Genomic DNA, 19,408 nt, shown 5'->3' with positions numbered 1-19,408 from the left:
TTTAGGTACAAAACGTATTGGCACACTAGCTTTAAGCAGGGGCAGTTCTTCCAAGTGCATCCTTACCTCTCCAGGCCGCATCTGTGGAAAAATCTGCCCTTTTGCACCATTTGTCTTTTTCTTTTTTTTAATGCCAGGAAGCACTTTAGGACATTCAAACCCAGAGAGGAAGGACATAAAGAGGTTAGGAAAGTATGAGTCTTAGTCTTGCAATCCAAACATTTGGGAGACAGAAGCAGGAGGATCGCCAGGAGTTCCAGGCTAGTTCTATCTCAAAAGGTGGCACAAGCCTTGAGTCCCAGCACTCTGGAGGCAGATGGTTGTCCGTAAATTCGAGGCCAGTCTGATCTACATAAACAAGCACAGGACTACAGAGCTACAAAGACAGACCCTGTCTCAAAACAACAAAACAGGCGTATGTGATGGGTAGTTAGCATAGAGACACTTGTTCTGGAAGTGGTCACTCCTCCCCTTACGATGCCAAGGTTAGATTCACGCTTGTCCTTTTAGATTCACGCGTGTCCCTTTACCCCTGAGCTGTCCATCCACCACCCCCCACCCCAACTCCTTGCCCTACCCCACCTCCACTTGCTCCGCAAGCTCTTTGAGCTCAACCCTCTGCTCAGGATCGCCCCGCCACTCAGCCCGCCCACACACTTAGCCCCGCCCCTACGTCTGAGTACCCGGCCTCGGGTTCTGGCCTTCACGACAGTGCGGGTGCTTTCCGGCCTGCCGTGCGAGTGTTGACGTGTCGAGGGGGCGGAGTCTAAGACAGTAGTGGGTTTCCACTTGCTCGCGCTCGGCTGCAGAGGGCCATCTGTCTCTGCAGTCATGGCTGTGCACCGAGGCTCTGCACGGACCGTTACCTCCTCTGGTAGGCTGGCTGAGGGTTGGCGAGAGGGACGGTGGCCTTAGTGAGGAAGGGGCATATTGGGAGAGATGGTAGTCTTGTTTCTGAGTCCGTGGGAGGATCCTGGAGGAGGACCTGCCACCCAGAGGCTTGCAGTAGTCCGATCAATGGGAGAACCCAGTGGGGTGGAGACCCTAGGCTGCGGGGACTTCGGTTTTCCTACGCACACATTTCCCCCACTTCTTGGTTGTAGATAAAGTGCAGAAAAACAAGTCTGCACAGACATCAGGGCTCAGCCAGGGCAGCCGCATGGAGAAACTTTTGGGGTTTGAATGGACAGATTTATCTAGCTGGCAGAGTGTCGTGACCCTGCTTAACCGACCAACGGACCCCGCAAACCTGGCTGTCTTTCGTTTTCTTTTTGGTAAGTCCATTTTCTAGTCCCGGACATTTTGGTTGGGCTTGGGAAAATGACATCCTATTTATTTTTAAGATTTATTTATTTGTGTGTGTGTGTGTGTGTGTGTGTGTGTGTGTTAGCTTGTCTTCTACTACTGTGATAAAACACCATGACAAAAAGCAACATGGAAAAGGAAGGGTTTGTTTCAGCTTACAGTTGTAGTTCATCATGAAGGGATGGATGTCAGGACAGGGACCTGGAGGGCAGAACTGGAAAAGAGTCATGGAAGAACCGCAGTGGTTGTTGGCTTGCTCCTCATGGCTTGCTCCGCCTGCTTTCTTATACCACCTGGGATCACCTGTCCACACAGTAGGCGGGGCCCTCCCACATCAATGCTCACAGGCCAATCTGATTTGAGGCATTTTCTCAATGGAGGTTCCTCTAGATTCTTTTAAATGGACAAAGATTAACCAAGATAGTTTCTGTATGGATGTGTGAATGTATGCCAGGTATGTGCTTGCTTGCTGAAGCCGAAAGAGAGTGTTGGATTCCTTGGAACTGGAGTCAAAGGCAATTGTACTGCTTGATATGGCTGCTGGGAATTGAGCTCTGGTCCTTTGGAAGATCAGCACTTGCTCTTAACTGCTAAGCCATTCTCTCTAGTCCAATCACCTATTTCTTAGTTATTTCTTAGATGTTCTTTTCCTTAGAGCTGAAAGTACTGGAATAATGGAAGAATTCTTTGGAAGTTTAGAATCGTAACCTGGCCTTGTCACCTCTAGTTAGGGTTTAGTGCTCAGAAACGCTTTGGTCTGTGTGCACATGTGCATGTAGATCACAGGTCAATGTCAGGTGTCTTCCTTAATCATTTCTCCATCTTATTCTTTAAGACAGGGTCTCTCCTGAGCCTGGAGCTCACCAATTGAGTTAGACTGGCTGGGCAGCAAGTCCCAGGAGCCATCCTGTCTCCCTGCCACCACAGCGCTGAGATTGATGGCTGCTGTGCCAGGCTTTCTGCATGAGTGCTAGTGATCTGAACTCAGGCTATCATGCGTACAGCAAGCACTTTTATTTTTACTGACTGAGTAATCTCGCCAGCTATCTTTGGTGTTTGAAATGGTCTTATTCCGTAGATCAGAATTATCATGCCTCTCGAGTGCTGCTCTTCCTGCTTCTTGAATGCTGGGATTACAAACACCATCACACCTGACAAGGAACCCATTTTATTCATGTCAGGAAGCTGCTTAGGAGTTAAGTATTTCAGAGAAACAACCTAGCAGCTCAGAGAGTTAGGATGTGCCGAGACTCTACTCCTTTAAGTCCCGTAGCTTTCAGCTGGAGGCCATTTTGCTTCCTGAAGACATTTTTAGATAGAACTTTTTTTTTAATATTTATTCATTATGTATACAGTATTCTATCTGTGTGTATGCCTGCAGGCCAAAAGAAGGCACCAGATCTCATTACAGATGGTTGTGAGCCACCATGTGGTTGCTGGGAATTGAACTCAGGACCTCTGGAAGAGCAGGCAATGCTCTTAACCACTGAGCCATCTCTCCAGCCCCTAGTTAGAACTTTTGAAGGAGAGGAATAGGTAATGGTGGCTGGCATCTGTACTGGTACTAGGATGCACTAGATGTCTTGTAATGAACTGGTAAATACCCCTACAGATAATTAACCAGACTGGCTAACGTAACTGCTTCTGGGATTGAGAAACTGCCTGATCCCAAACTGGCTTCCAGAGCCGAGTGTCCCTTATTTATCTTAGTGTTTTGACCAAATACCACCGCCTTCCTGGGTGTGTCAGTGTAGTAAGGAGGCTGCTTGTTGGTTCCTGTCCGCTTAGCCCCAAAATAATCACACAGAAACTGTATTAATTAAATCACTGCTTGGCCCATTAGCTCTAGCTTCTTATTGGCTAACTCTTACATATTAATTTAACCCATTTCTATTGATATGTGTATTGCCACGTGGCTGTGGCTTACCGGCTAAAGTTCCATCTGGCTCTGGCGGGGCTCCATGGCTTCTCTCTGACTCTGCCCTTCTTTCTCCCAGCATTCAGTTTAGTTTTCTTTGCTTACCTCTATTCTTTTGCCCTATCAGGCTAAGCCAGTTTTCTTTATTAATTAACCAATCATATTCATAGCATACAAAGGGGAATCCCACATCATGTCAGGAGGCAAAAAAAAAAAAAATGTGTTAAGAAGGTCCCCGGAGCACTTTTTATGGCTCAGTAGGGTGTATCTTTATAGATGTAAGTAATTGAACCCTAACAGTTTCTTTAGTGTTTTGTACATAGCTCTTATTTAATCCTATCTGCAGCTCTGTGACATTTTGTTATTGTTTGTCTTGTTTGTTTTTATTTTTTGAGATAGGATTTCACTGCCCTAGATGTACACTCCTGGTTGATCTGCGTGATAATTCTGATCTACGGAATAAGACCATTTCAAACACCAAAGATAGCTGGCGAGATTACTCAGTCAGTAAAAATAAAAGTGCTTGCTGTACGCATGATAGCCTGAGTTCAGATCACTAGCACTCATGCAGAAAGCCTGGCACAGCAGCCATCAATCTCAGCGCTGTGGTGGCAGGGAGACAGGATGGCTCCTGGGACTTGCTGCCCAGCCAGTCTAACTCAATTGGTGAGCTCCAGGCTCAGGAGAGACCCTGTCTTAAAGAATAAGATGGAGAAATGATTAAGGAAGACACCTGACAGTTGTAGGTCAGGCTGGTCTAGAACTCACAGAGACCTGCTTGCCTCTGCCTTCCTCCCCAGTGCTGGGATTAAAAGTGTATTCTAGGATCACTGGCTTGTGAAGTATTTTTTTTAAATATTTATTTATTTATTTATTTATTTATTTATTTATTATGTATACAATATTCTGTCTGTGTGTATGCCTGCAGGCCAGAAGAGGGCACCAGACCTCATTACAGATGGTTGTGAGCCACCATGTGGTTGCTGGGAATTGAACTCAGGACCTTTGGAAGAGCAGGCAGTGCTCTTAACCGCTGAGCCATCTCTCTAGCCCTTGTGAAGTATTTTTTAAAGCTCTATTTTAGTGTGTATATTGTGTGAGTGTGTGTACACACTCCCACACGTGTGTGCACACTCCCACATGTGTGTCCAGGTGCACGTTCCTGCTCACAAGCACAGAGGCTAGAAAACAGTCTCTGTCACCCTCCATTCACTCCTTTGAGGCCAAGTTTCTCCCTGAGCCCCTGGGGCTTGCCGTTCCTCAGCAGGCTGGAAGCCAGGAAGCCAGCAAGCTTCCTGTTTCTTCCCCTTTTACAGCTGGCATTACAGCTGTGCATAGAATTCCCAGCTTGTTATTGGTGCTGGGATCTGAACTGCAGTCCTTCTGGTTGCTCACTGGGTCCACCTCTCTAGTGTCCCTACCTCTTCACAAAGTATGCACATGATTTACAGGTGGGAATCAGCTTGTGAGCTTTAGGGTTTGTTGGACCACACAACTAGAGTAATTCCTAGCCCAGAATAGGCTCAGTACTAATAGTAGGGACTAATAATAGTGGCTATTATTTTGTTTTTTGAGGCAAGGTTTTTCCATTTATCTCAGACTGGACTGGGACTCACTGTGTAGCCAGGCCGGTGGTGAACTTCAAGTGTGGTGCTGTGTGTGCTGAGAGCTATGTCGTGCATCCTTAGCAGATGCCTAACAGCTGTCTTCCCCCACTTGCTTTTGTAGCATTCTTGATGCTCCTGGACATTCCCCAGGAGCGGGGCCTTAGCTCCCTGGACCGAAAATACTTGGATGGGCTGGACGTGTGCCGCTTTCCCTTGTTGGATGCCTTGCGCCCTCTGCCCCTTGACTGGATGTACCTTGTCTACACCATCATGTTTCTGGGTGAGGGGAACTGGGTGCTGGGGATCTGAACTAGGGAGAACTGACTGAGCTGGTAGAAACGCAGCAGAAGCATGCTGGTGAACCAAGACATTGGATGTCTGTAGCACTTCTTGCGTGACTCGGCCTCATGCTGCTCGTTTGTTGTCATGTGAGCCATCACGACCCCATAACTCTTCTTTCATTTAGTGCTCTGCCTGATTATAAAATGCCTGCTGACTTTTCTTGATTTCAGTCCCAGGGAAGCTGGGCCTGTGGTGACACTTTGACCTTGAATCCTCTCCTCACAAACCTCCAGGGGCACTGGGCATGATGCTGGGCCTGTGCTACCGGCTAAGCTGTGTGTTATTCCTGCTACCCTACTGGTACGTGTTTCTACTGGACAAGACATCGTGGAACAACCACTCCTATCTGTATGGTTTGTTGGCCTTTCAGTTGACGTTCATGGATGCAAACCATTACTGGTATGTGCCTTGAAAAGTAGGGGTAAGTAGGGGTAAGGTGTGTCTGGGTCAGGATGCTTGCTAGAGAGACAGGGGCCAGTGAAGTCCTAGGAATTGTTGCATAGGCACAATTTTTATTGGTGCTTTGGTCTTTTGGGAGGGGGGTTTCAGGTGGGATTTGTATTGCTGTACGTCAGGCTGGTCTGGAACTTACTATGTCATCTAGGCTGGCCTTCCACTTGCTATTCTCTGGTCCTAGCCTGACTGCTGGAATTAGAGCTGTGAGCCACCATGCCGACTCAAAGACATTTTAAACCAAGTTTTGCAAAGTATGGTTTGAGATCATACTTTGACTTTGATGGATTTGGGGGAGCCTTTCCTCCTTCCATGTGGGTTCTGGAGAATCCTTCTGAGGTAGGCTTGATGTTGAGTACCCTTCTTCACCCAGCTATATTGCTTGCCTGACTTGGATCGATTTGGGAAGGGGAAGGGCCAGCAAGTTGGGTGATTGCAATGACATAGGATAATGGCTCCACCCACCCCTTTACTTTTTCCATATCTCTCCAGGTACCTTGATATGTCACTCCTGTATCCCTCTTAGAAGAAGAGAAGACTAAAGCCAGACATAGCTGTTTTCATATACTCCAGGGTGCAGACTTTACTTTCTGTGTGTGAGCCCAGAGAGGCAGAGTTAGAGCCAAATGTAGAAGTTCCTGTGAGGTGCAGATGATACCAAGAGGAGAGGGGCCACCAGGGTTGCCCAGCAGTGCTGTCCTAGGAGAAAGTAACCCACTCCACTATGGCCTAGGTGACCATCTCTCAGGGGAGGTGGGGCAAAGCCTTGGAGCCAGGGTGACGGGCAGGAGACCTTGAGGTTCTCTATTGTTCAGTGAGAGTAGCTGGTGGGAATGGTTGAGCAGGGATGTATGAGTACACATTTCTCTCCCGGAAAGCTTTGTGTGTGTGCACGTGTGCTGGGGATTGCCCCGGCCTCCTGCGTGTACACTACTTCCCAAACCCCAGTCCTCACCTTTGCCAAACTTGAAACCCATTCAGGGTGTCTAGCTTTGATCCTAGAGAATTAAGAGGTCATTTCGACAGGTATCCCCCATATTCAGATTCCACTTTTGTTATTTTTAGACATTTTGAAAAAATTACTATCACGTACTCAGGACTTTCTTTGTGGCAGGCATATTTAAATGTTTTTCCTCATTCAAACCTATGAAGAGTCAGGTTTAGTTGCAGCACTTTGGGATGCTGAGGCCAGAGGATTGCTTTGAATTAGAGACCAGCCTGGAATATCTATATTAAGACCTTGTCTCAAAACAAACAAATATGAGGTCCCCAGAGGTGAACTAATTTTGTAGATGAAAAAGTAAGTCTTGGGAAGATAAAGACTCTGCCTAAGGTTACACAGCAGGGAGGAAACAAACGACCTCATTGTCCTTGACTGTAGGTCTAGGCTTTTGCCCACAGTGTAAGCCCCATTCTCCCTAACTTCTTCCAAACCTGCTTGGTTTCTGCCTCAGAGTAAATCTGGTGTTAGTATCATAGCTTTTTCAGTTCTCTCGCAGGATAAAATTTAAAGTCAGGAGTCCTTTTTCACTGGATCCAGTTTTATAAATGTCAATTTATGCTCTGCATTATTTTGCTGGGGAGGATTTTGAATTTATTTTTCCTTTTTTACCCCTATGGAAATGGAGGTCAAACTCCATACAGGGTCTTGTGTGGGTTAGGCAAATGATCAGTGACCTGGGCCACTTTCCCAGCCCCCTCCCCTTTTGAGATAATAGACTGTGTAGATGAATGTGGTGGTGCATGCCTTTATTCCCAGCATTGAAGAAGCAGAGAGGCGTGAGATTATAGCTTGGTCTACATGGTGACTTCTAGGCCAGCCTGGGTTGTAAAGACCTTGTCTCAAAACACCAAAACAAAATAAAAGAGATAATGCACTATACATGTATATTTGTGTGTGTGTGCATGAGTTTGTGCACCTTCGTGTCTGTGTTTTTTATTTCATGTGTGTATATATTAAGCTTACATGTATGTATGTGTAACACACTACATGTATGTATGTGTACCATGTGTGTTCCTAGTGTTGGTGGAGGTCAGAATATGGTTCCTGAAATTGGACTTACAGGCAGTTGTGAGCTACCATGTGGGTTCTAGGAGTTGAACCCAGGTCCTCTAGAAGAGCAGTTAGTGCTTTTAACTGTCTCTCCATTCCCCGTTTTGTGACTTTATTGTTTAGTTATTTATTTACTTTTTTTTTTTTTTGAGACATAGTCTTACTGTGTAGTCCTAGAACTTGCTATGTAGACCAGGCTGGGCTTGAACTCATGGGGATCTGCTGGCTTCTGTCTCCTGAGTGTGCACCATGTATTTACTATGATGTGGGGTTGGGAGCACGGTAGAGGGGACAAGGGTGCATGTGCTATGCTGTATGTGCAGAGGTCAGGGTTTTGTGGGCTTCGGGATGACTGCGGGTTGCTGCCCTGAGCCATTTCTCCGGCCCACCCCTTTAGATTTGTCAAACGCTCCCTCCTTGTCATTTCTATTATAGCTTTGAGCCTGATCTGATTCCTTAGGACAAACTGAAGTGTGTGTGTGTTTTGAGTCGGACTCTGATCGTATGTAGATCACTGGCTCCAGACTTCAGCAGTTTCCTTGCCTCTGCCTCCTGAATGCTGGAATTTTAGTCATGTCCACTATACCCTGCTACACTGAAGATTTTATTCTTGTTTGTTCGTTTGTTTGTTTTTGAGGAAGGGTTTCTATGTATAAAAGCCCTCATCATTCTGGAACTTGCTTTGTAGACTAGGCTGGCCTTGAACTAACAGATATCCAACTGCCTCTGCTTCCCGAGTGCTGGGATTAAAAGTGTGTGCCATCATTGTCCAGTATGAGAACTATTTCGGAGGTAGATAGGACTGGCCTAATTGGAGGGTGGGAATGTAGCTGAACTAAAGCCCTTTCTTGATGTTTTTCCTCCTTCCTGTAGGTCTGTGGATGGCCTGCTGAATGCCCAGAAGAAAAATGTCCATGTGCCCCTTTGGAACTACACAGTCCTGAGAGGCCAAGTATGGAATCTTGTGTGTGTGTGTATCCAAATCTTACAGCTGGATCGAGCCCAGAGTCTCCATTTCTTCATTGCTTGATGCTGCCTATGGCAGGCCAGCTGGCCCAGGAGCCCCAGGGATTTGCTGTCTCCATCTCCCATCTTACTGAAGGAGAACTACAGATACACAGCACTGTGTCTTCCTTTCCACGGGTTCTTCGAATTCAGACGTGGATCCTCACGCGTTCTTGGAGAATGCTTTACACATTGTACACCTCCCAGCCAAGGAATAGGGTTTCAGTAGGCAAGGGGCTCCTTGTGAGCTGTTGCTAGTCAGCAGTGGCTAGAGGCCCTCTCCTCTGCCTCCCTAGATTCTGTCTTGTTTTTAAAAGATACCTGTTTCTATAGTTGGGCATAGTTGTACACATTTTTAATTCCAGCCCTCAGGAGGCAGAGAAGATCTGTGAGTTTAAGGTCAGCCTGGTCTACATACTAGTTCCAGGCCAGCCAGTGAGACCTAATCTCAAAAAAAAAGTTATTAATTCATTGTATGTGTGTGCGTGCATGCTTGTGTGCGTGCATGTACCACATGGCTTACATGTGGAGATCACAGGATGGCTTAGGAATTGGGTCCCTCCTTCCACTGTGCTGAGCAGGATGTCTCTGTCCTGCTGCATACTCCAGGCTCCTATCTCTGCCTCCCTTTTCACTGTCGCAGTGATTACAGATGCATCCCACTGCATCTTTTTCTGTTGGGAATCGAACTCAAGTTGTCAGCCCTGTCTGACATGCACTTTTACCCACTAAGCCTTCTTGTTGGCCCTGGTTGTTTCTTTATTCCTTTTGCTGGAAAGCTAGATGGGCCCTTCATTTTTCCAGTTCCCCAGTCCCTGAGTTCTCAGCCCCTCGTGGAATGATAGCACCTTGTCTATTAGATTAGACTCCTCATGAGATAATCACATCTGTGCTTTTATTACTTTTTTCTTGGAGCCACCATGTGGTTGCTGGGAATTGAACTCAGGACCTTTGGAAGAGCAGGCAGTGCTCTTAACCACTGAGCCATCTCTCCAGCCCCCATGTTTGTTTTTTCAGTTTGTTTGATGAATGTCTATGTGATGAAAGGGTAGAGGAATGGCTGTATTCTTTTTTGGGTACTGGCTAAGATGGGAGCTTTATCCTTTAAAGTTTTTTAAAGTTTCATTTATTTTTTTAATTGTTTTTATTGAGCCATATATTTTTCTCCACTCCCCTTCCTTCTTTCCTCCCCTTCTACCCTCTCCCATGATCCCATGCTCCCAATTTACTCAGGAGATATTTATTTTTATTTATGTATGCATGTGTGCCAACTTGTCTGTGTATGTACCATGTATGCAGTGCCTACAGAGACCAGAAGAAGATGCCCTTGAACTGGAGTTGTAGGTGATTGTGAGCTGCTTGACGTAGGTGCTGCGAATAAAACCCAGCTCATCTGTAAGAGCAGCAAGTCCTTAACCGCAGAGCTTTCTACAGAAAAAGCAGGGGTTCTTTGTTTGCTTAAGCATCATGCTACATTTTGTGTTTACAGATCTTCATCGTGTATTTCATTGCGGGTGTGAAAAAGCTGGATGCAGACTGGGTTGAGGGCTACTCCATGGAACATTTGTCCCGGCATTGGCTCTTTAGTCCCTTCAAGTGAGTAGAGTCAAGGTAGAGGCCTTCTTGGGTTACAGGTACTGCGTGGTGATTTGTCTGTCAAGTCTATATAACGTGTGTCTGTCATTTGCCTTAGCTCCCTATTCAGACAAACGCAGAGTCAGTGGTACTCAGAGATGGAGGCTGAGCTAGGTGGAAGACTATAGTCAGACTGTCTGGAAGAGAAGAGTCAGAATCAGGTGACATAGTGTGTCCCACTTTGCTTTTGCTGAGATAAGACCATGACCAGAAACAGCTTGGGAAAAAAGCGGTTATTTGGCTCACACATCCAGTCCATCCTAGTCAGCAGCTATTGTGGAGGAAAGCCAAGTCAGGGGCTCCCTAGAGCAGGAACCTGGAAGCAGGAACGAAGTGGAGACGGCTGAGGATGCTGCGTACTGGCCTGTTTCCCATGGCTTGCATACATGTGTGTACCACATAGGTGCCTGGTGCTGATAGAATCCAGAAGAGGGCATCTAGTCCCCTGGCGCTGGAGCTACAGACAGACTTGAACACCATCTGGGTACTGGGACTCAAGCCTGGGTCCTCTAGAAGCTCAGCCAGTATTAACTCCTCTCCAGGCCTGCTAGCTTGCTTTCTTATACCACCCAGGACCAACTGCATAGAGGTGCCGCCGCCCATAGCTGCCTGGGCTCTCCCACGTCAATCGTTAACCAAGACAGTGCCCTGAAAGACCTAGGCATTCTAACGGAGGCTATCCCTCAGTTATGGCTTCCTCTTCCCAGATGGCTCCAGCTTGTGCAAGTTGATAATAAATGAAGCAGCACACTTGGTACATTAGCCAGTACCAAGCCGTTACCTTGGGTGACAGTGGTAGTTGCTTGTGTCCTTGCCTTGTCAACCTCAGTTTCTTCTTTCTTTTTTTTAATGATTTATTTATTTATTATGTACACAGTATTCAGCCTCCATGTCTGCCTGCAGGCCAGAAGAGGGCACCAGATCTCAATACAGATGGTTGTGAGCCACCATGTGGTTGCTGGGAATTGAACTCAGGACCTCTGGAAGAGCAGTCAGTGCTCTTAACCTCTGAGCCATCTCTCCAGTCCCCCAGTTTCTTTTGTTAATTTTTTATTACATTTGGCTGTACTGGGGATTGAACTTAGGGTCTTATCCATGTAATGTAGTACCCCAGCCCTGACCCCACTCTTTTTATAGTCCTTTTTATTTTTTAAATTTTTTTGGAGACGGTCTCACTATGTAGCCCTGGCTGGTCCAGACCTTACTATGCAGACCAGACTGACCTTGGACTCAGAGAGCTCCTCTGCCTCCTGCATGCTGGGACTAAAGGCGGAGTGACCATAGCCTTCTGTAGAGCCCCTCAGACAGTTCAGGGAAGACAGCCGGTGCTGCTCCTGCCCACAAAGCAGTTGTTACCAACTCTAAAACAGCTTCAGTGTGAGGTTTTCCTTTCCTTCCAATTCCTCCTCTCATTTTGTTTCTCCCCCCACTTCCTCTGTTTTCCATGTGTTGAAATGTGACCTGCTAGCCAAGCAGTCGCTCTTTTGCGGTTTCATATTTACATGTGTCTGTTCGCATGTATTTGTAGGTACATTAGTACATGTGTCTGTTTGCATGTATTTGTAGGTACATTTGCATAGTGTGCCATGCATACGTGTGGAGGTCAGAGGACAGCTTGTACAAGTTGCTTCTCGGCTTCCACCATGTGGGTCCCAGGGAACAAACTCAGGCCTCCAGGCTTAGCAGCAAACACATCTGAACCACATCTCTCCACCCCAAAGCAGTCAGTGTTTTCAAACAAGTTTTTTCTTTTCTTTTGAGAAAAGATATCATCTATCTCAGGCTGGCCTCCAGTTCCCTGAGGATGACTTTCAGCTTCCTGACTTCCTGCTTCTGCCTCACAAGTATTAGGATTATAGTGTGCACTGCTGCACCCAGTTTTCTGAAGTTCTGGGGACCAGCCCTGGCACTAAAAAAAAAAAAAAAAAACTTCTTTAGTTTATTCTTTGTGGATTTCGCATCATGCATCTCGATCCCACTCATCTCCCTGTTTCTTCTCATCCGCCCTCTGCCCTTGAAACCCCCCCCTCAGGATAAAACAAAATAAAATTTAAAAGAGAAAAGAAAAAGAAGGAAAACTCTCATCGTGGATGCTGTTGTGTGACACAGTGGGTCACGCGGTACACCCTTTAGTCCGTACGTCATTACTTGCAAGTGTTCAGTGCAGTGAGTCGTTAGACTGGTTTGAGGCCTCTGGTTTTTGGCTCTCACTGGGACTCCTCTTGGATATCCTGTTGTTGTCCTGTGTCATGGAGATCCTGCCACTTTGGGCCTGCAGGGCTGGCTCCTTTCATGCTCAGCACTCACCTTTTAACACTTCTCATTTATGATTTCCATGGGGAAAATTCTGTAGTATATTCCCCACAGTATATTCCCCACAGTATATTCCCCACAGTATATACCCCCTCCCAAAAAAAAGGACCTCTGAAAATGTCAAGGGGTTGGTAAACTCCAATGTAGAGCTTTTTTTTTTTTTTTTAAATATTATGTACACGGTGTTCTGCCTCCATGTATGCCTGCAGGCCAGAAGAGGGCACCAGATCTCACTGTAGATGGTTGTGAGCCACCATGTGGTTGCTGGGAATTGAACTCAGGAACTCTGGAAGAGCAGCCAGTATTCTTAACCTCTGAGCCATCTCTCCAGCCCCTAGTAGAGCATTTTTTTTTTTATTTTAAAAATTTCCGCCTCCTCCCCGCCTCCCATTTACCCCCCTCCCTCCTCCACTCCCCCTCCCTCTCTTGTCCAGAGAGCAGTAAGGGTTCCCTGCCCTGTGGGAAGTCCAAGTTCCTCCCCCCTCGATCCAGGTCTAGGAAGGTGAGCATCCAAACAGGCCAGGCCCCCCCCCCCCAAAGCCAGTATGTTGGGTGCATTTGGGCCTTAGCTGTTGTCCCCACTGGTGGGTAGATCTTCATTAGAGACAGGCTGCTCAGGTCCCTAGTGCTTCAGTCGTGCTGTGGTTGCTGGGCGACCCCGCTGCCTGGGCCTGGACCTTTGTCCCCGTGTCAGCAGGCTGGTGCTGTCCGAGGAGCTGACAAGCCTGCTGGTGGTGCACTGGTGCGGCCTGCTCCTCGACCTCTCGGCTGGCTTCCTGCTCTTCTTTGATGCCTCAAGATCCATTGGCCTCTTCTTTGTGTCCTACTTTCACTGCATGAACTCGCAGCTCTTCAGCATAGGTCAGTGCCTGCAGCTGCGGGGTCTGCCGGTGGGAGATGGCAGTTGGGTGGGGAGTGCAGGAGCTGAGCTGAGCCCAGTGTGGTCACTGTGAAGTAGGAATAAGTTAAGGATGAGAGGATTGGGACCTCTGGGTACAACATGTTGCACAGTGAGGGTCTGGGGGAAGAACTGTTAGGCACTTCCTTTAGGGCCAGGGATGAGGCTCAGCTGCTCCAGTGCTTCCCTAGTGTGCATCCCCAGCACCACACAAAACTGGGTTGATGGTATTCACCCCTTGTCCCAGCCCTTGGGAAAACGTGAGAAGGACTAGGTCAAGGTCGTCCTCAGCTACACACTGAGTGCTAGGCCAGCACAGGCTTTGTGAGACTCTGTCTCAAGAAAGCGAAGACAGAGCCTCCTTAGAGTAGAACACCTCAGCAATACTTCGTAAGGGAGGAGCCTGACCATGCTGACTTTCTCCCTGCTTTCCTAGGTATGTTTCCCTATGTCATGCTGGCCAGCAGCCCCCTCTTCTGCTCAACTGGATGGCCACGGAAACTGGTAGCCCGGTGCCCCAAATGGCTGCAAGAACTGCTGCCTACCAAAGATGCTCCTCGGCCCAGCCCTTGCTGTGTCTACAAGAGGACCCGGGCCAGGGCTGGTACAAAGGCGGGGCTGCGCCACCGGCTTGGAGCCATCTTCACCGGGCTCTACCTTCTGGAGCAGCTCTTCCTGCCGTACTCCCACTTCCTCACCCAGGTTTGTGCGGTCGTTTTACATGCGGCCTGTGCTGGATGCGGCAGGACTTGGCTTTAGCTCTTCCTTGCTGCAGAATGAGGTTGGGTTGAGAGACATCAAGCTGATGCAGTCTGCTCTGCCTTCTCAGGGTTACAACAACTGGACAAACGGGCTGTACGGCTATTCCTGGGACATGATGGTACACTCTCGCTCCCACCAGCATGTAAAGATCACCTACCGCGATGGCCTCACGGGCGAGCTTGGCTACCTTAACCCTGGGGTGAGACACCTGATGCTGCCCGTTCTTCAGAGCACCTCGGGCTTTGGGATTTTATTTGTTCCTACACATATCATAAAATAAAACAAATTTGGGTCCCTGCACTCTCCAAAACCAGACAGAACCTTCTTTTTTTTTCTTTTTTCTTCCTTCCTTTCTTTGTTTTTTTTTTTTTTTTTTTTTTTTTTTTTTTGGTGCTGGACCCAGGGCCTGACCACAAGTATATACTCTACCATTGAGCTACATCCTCATCTTTGAACCTTTCATCATTTTAAAAAATTTAATGTATGTGCTTGTGTGTGTACATGAGAGACAGACAGACGCATGTAGAGACAACTTTGTGAAGTCAGTTATTTCTACAGCTTTGTGAGCTCTGGAAACGTAACCCAGGTCATCAGGGGGGTGTGGCAAATGTTTTTAACATGCTGAATCATCTCACCAGACCAGACCTTTTTTTTTTTTTTTTTTTTTTATCAAGACAGGGTTTCTCTGTGGCTTTGGAGCCTGTCCTGGAGCTAGCTCTGTAGACCAGGCTGGTCTCAAACTCACAGAGATCTGCCTGCCTCTGCCTCCCGAGTGCTGGGATTAAAGGCGTGTGCCACCACCACCTGGCTACCAGACCATATTTTTAATTAATTAAGCCAGTGTCTTTCTGTATAGCTCAGGCTGGTCCCTTTTCAGCCATTCTGTCTGATGCTGTATTTTTTTTTTAATGTGGATAGAGATGAAACAGTTTGTCATTGTTTTGAGTTAAGATTGTGTTTTGGAAAGGTGAGTAAATACCTAGCAGTGAAAGTTCACATCCGAAGACTTTCCTGTCCCTGCTGCTCTAACTAGGCAGCAGTAAAGATCTTTGTGTTATTGGCAGTGACAAAGTGGGACTAATATGGGGGTTTGGGACAGGTATTCACACAGAGCCGGCGATGGAAGGACCATGCAGACATGCTGAAGCAATATGCCACTTGCCTGAGCCTGCTGCTTCCCAAGTACAATGTCACTGAGCCCCAGATCTACTTTGATATTTGGGTCTCCATCAATGACCGCTTCCAGCAGAGGTGGGCAAGGGGAGCAGAGACAGGGGAAGATGAAGCACAGCTCTTTTTGACCAGATGAAAAGCTGACGTCTTCTCATGGTGTCTTGCTTTTTACAAGGCTGTCTCTCTCTCAGTCTAGTGCATGTCGGGGTTGATCTGGTTGTGGGCATAGTTGGTTGTGTCCAGCAGGGGGCACCATCATCCAGGAGAAAAGCGAACTGACTATTCTCTCAGACACTGTTAACACAATGCCTTCTCCTCAGGTGGCCACTAACTCACATTCTTTCCCCTTCTCTCTGCCACGGACTGGCAATAACATGCTGACAGTAGGCATTTCTCCTTTTGGGAAATCCTGTCCACTCTCCATGGGTCCAGTGATGAAAGGAGCAGAACCAGTGGTGGGTGGGCGGCCACTGCCTCCTCAGAACATGGTTTTCTTTTTTAAGGCTTTTTGACCCTCGTGTGGACATCGTGCAGGCTGTCTGGTCCCCCTTCAAGCGCACACCATGGGTGCAGCCACTCTTGATGGACTTATCTCTCTGGAGGACCAAGTTACAGGATATTAAGAGCAGTCTGGACAACCACACTGAGGTGGTCTTCATTGCAGATTTCCCTGGTACGGAGGAAAGTGAGAGGAGATTGTGCTGTCTTTCCTTAGCTTCCTTGACCAGAGACATTGCATATGATGGGGTAGGGAGGGAACTCTCTGGAGGTGAGTTCTGGTAGGATGGGGTGGGATAGTGAATTCTCTTGCTTCTGGCAGGGCTTCACCTGGAGAATTTTGTGAGTGAAGACCTGGGCAACACTAGCATCCAGCTGCTGCAGGGAGAGGTCACTGTGGAATTGGTGGCAGAACAGAAAAACCAGACTCTTCAGGCGGGAGAAAAAATGCAGGTATTTGCTGGGGTTAGCAGTGACAGAGGCTGAGGATGTAGTACTACAAAACAAAACCTGCAGAAGGGGCATGAAGTTCAGGGAGATAGGGTCCATTTATTACAGACAAAACGTCTTTACCAGTGCAGTAGTGTAGGGGAGGCTCAGAAAGCAGGGACTTCACTGGGGCATGGAAGCACGTGCCTGTCATTTTCAGGACTTGGGAGGCTGAGGCAGAATTCTAGGCCAACCTGGCCTACACAGTGAGACCAGAACTCAAAACAACACTAGGAGAAGAAACAAAAAAGGACCCCTGAGGCTGTGAAAAGCTTTCCAGATTCTAGGGGCCATTATTTCAGACTCCAAGACACAGGAAAAGAGAGCGCCAGCATGATTAGAGTAGCGAGGCCATAGGCTAGCTAGCAAAGTTAGAATTAAATGTATCCTTTGTTCCCCTCTCAGTTGCCTGCTGGAGAGTACCATAAAGTCTATACTGTATCATCGAGTCCCTCCTGCTATATGTACATCTATGTCAACACAACAGAGGTCGCACTGGAGCAGGACCTGGCATATCTGCAAGAATTAAAGGAGAAGGTGGAGAATGGAAGTGGTGAGTGAGTGCGTGGAAGTTTGACAGAGAGAGTACCTTGTGTCAGGAAGTCAGGGTTATAGCTCTAACCATCAGAGAGAGTGCTGAAGCCTCAGAGATGGGAATGGCCGAGTCATAGAGGGGTCCATCTCATTGGTTCCTTTTTGCTGACTTCTGGACAGAAACAGGGCCCCTGCCTCCAGAACTTCAGCCTATTTTGGAAGGGGAAGTAAAAGGGGGTCTTGAGCCAACACCTTTGGTCCAGACCTTTCTAAGACGGCAGCGTCAACGCCAAGAAATCGAACGCCGGCGAAATAGTCCTTTCCATGAGCGACTCCTCCGCTTCTTGCTGCGAAAGCTCTATGTCTTTCGACGCAGGTAAGTTTCACTCACAGAAGCAGTTGTTGCCATCAGGTGTTTGCAAGTTTGGTCACTTTCCCCTAGTGAGGACAACAGTAGAGACTTCTAGGGATCTTTCCCCTCCTCACCCTTCCCCATCCTTTTTATCTCTAACCTTTCTATCTTTCTATGGTTATTCCTATTCTACTCTAGAATACTGTCAGCCTTCAGAGGAGTAGGGTCCTTGCATTTGGGGTGTGGAAGGTCAGTAAGGTAGATATGTCTGTGTCTCCAGGTGAGTGGGTCTAAGACCAAGTGTTTCCTTAGGGCTTTGGTTGGAGTTATGTAGAAAAATAAATTTGGACTGTTTAACTTTTTTTCAGCTTCCTGATGACTCGAATTTCACTCCGAAATCTGCTATTAGGCCGCCCTTCCTTAGAGCAGCTAGCCCAAGAGGTGACATATGCAAACTTGCGACCCTTTGAACCAGTTGATGAGTCAAGTGCTTCAAACACCGATTCTTCAAACCCTAATCCTTCAGAGCCAGATTCTGAGCATGTCCACTCTGAGTTGTGAGGGCAGTCCAGATGTTCTGTGCAGTTGTGGGGGCATCCTGGATATTTGCGAAAAATGGTCTATTTTGAGATAGGGTTTCACAATACTATACAGGCTGGCTTCAGATTCATGCTAGTCCCTCTGCTGAGTGTTCTTTGATTACATGAATATCACCAAACCTAGTTTTTTTTTTCTTTTATATCCCCCACCCCTTATAAGTACAAGATGATAGCTTACAGAATCCAAGGCAACAGGGAATTTGAATCCCAAGATTGATGGCTCTTTTTAGAAGCAGTATGAACTGTCTTCTTACAGCAAGAAAATCTTTGTGTAGCCCTTGCTGTCTTGGAACTCTCTGTACAGACCAGGCCGGGCTTGAACTCTCACCTTCCTCTGCCTTCCAAGTGCTGGGATTAAAGGTGTATACCACCAATGCCTTGTGTATAGTCATTTTAAAGCTGGTTCTTTAGGAAAAGGAATTTACCACAATGATAACAGCTGAAACCATGTGCTTGCTATGTACCTGGATTATCATACTTTGTACTTTAAGAAGTATTGGCTTTATTTTACCTTTGAAGAAAGGAAAGCAGGTAAAATTCACCCAAAGGCATCCAGGAGTGGGTTGACAATTTGAACGGCAATTTATTGGACTTAGGTCTTATATGTTGTTGCTTAATAATTTTCAGAATCACTGACAGTAAAGCTGAAGCAGTATAGCTTAAAACTTGTATTAATTCCAGGTGATTAGGATGATCAGGTACTAAATGCACAAAGTAATTTTTTATTTACAATTCCTTTTTTGTAGCCAACAAGTTTTTCAGTAGCAGTGGTGTTAGAATAGCACTAAGTAGGGAAGCCAGATGGCTTGCTTTAGTATAAATCAGCTTAGTGAATGGCAGCTCTCTAAGCCATGACTGAATAAGCCTTGAGGTCTTCCTTACATTTGTAAGCTCCATCATGTCTATCTTCTGTTTATTCTATTTTTATCTCTACTATTGGCTTATTCCTTCACCCTTTATACTAGAGTCTACTTAGGGATAGACCAAGTCAGAACTCCCCCCCCCCCTTTTTTTTTGCACAGGTTGAACCCAAGTATGGACATCAAAAGTCCCTCTTAATGCATACAAATTATTGTATATAGGCTATTGATGGCCATGTACAGGAAACTCTCTGATCCAATTTTCTAACAGGGAAAACCGTTTTGTGTGTGTGTTTTTTATTTAGAGACAGGTTTTCTCTATAACAGCCCTAGCTGCCCTGGAATTTACTCTCTACACCAGGTCTGGCCTCAAACTTCATAATCTTTTCTTACAGTAACACTATGAATGTACCTTGGCACTATGTCCTTTCCAGGCTCAGCTGTTTCCTTGTTCCCTTAACCTGTCACCCTTGACTAGCAAAAAGTTATTTGGGAGGCATGTCTTTCAAATGTATGCTGGAAATGAACCCAAATTTCATGCCAAGTACTCTGTACAAAGATGCTGTTTCTGTGCTGATTTACTACCTGACTTTTTCTCAAGAGAAATGTTAG

General features: G+C 46.8%; 1 protein-coding gene across 1 annotated transcript; it reads left to right on the top strand.

Moving 5' to 3' along the window:
- Positions 1–717: 717 nt before the first annotated feature.
- Ggcx (gamma-glutamyl carboxylase) lies at positions 718–18,310 on the top strand. The gene is made up of 15 exons (XM_038318080.2): positions 718–874; positions 1,104–1,274; positions 4,952–5,110; positions 5,406–5,571; positions 8,552–8,630; positions 10,173–10,279; positions 13,329–13,492; positions 13,966–14,231; positions 14,359–14,490; positions 15,391–15,542; positions 15,968–16,137; positions 16,285–16,415; positions 16,857–17,004; positions 17,166–17,361; positions 17,706–18,310. Exons 1-15 carry the CDS (start codon positions 832–834, stop codon positions 17,896–17,898), a joined length of 2,277 nt encoding a protein of 758 aa, XP_038174008.1. The 5' UTR covers positions 718–831; the 3' UTR covers positions 17,899–18,310.
- Positions 18,311–19,408: the final 1,098 nt, after the last annotated feature.

This window comes from Arvicola amphibius, chromosome 2 (assembly GCF_903992535.2).
Source record: "Arvicola amphibius chromosome 2, mArvAmp1.2, whole genome shotgun sequence".
Lineage (NCBI taxonomy): Eukaryota > Metazoa > Chordata > Mammalia > Rodentia > Cricetidae > Arvicola > Arvicola amphibius.
Note: the sequence above shows the minus strand (reverse complement) of the source record. Positions and strands in the feature narration are given on the sequence as shown.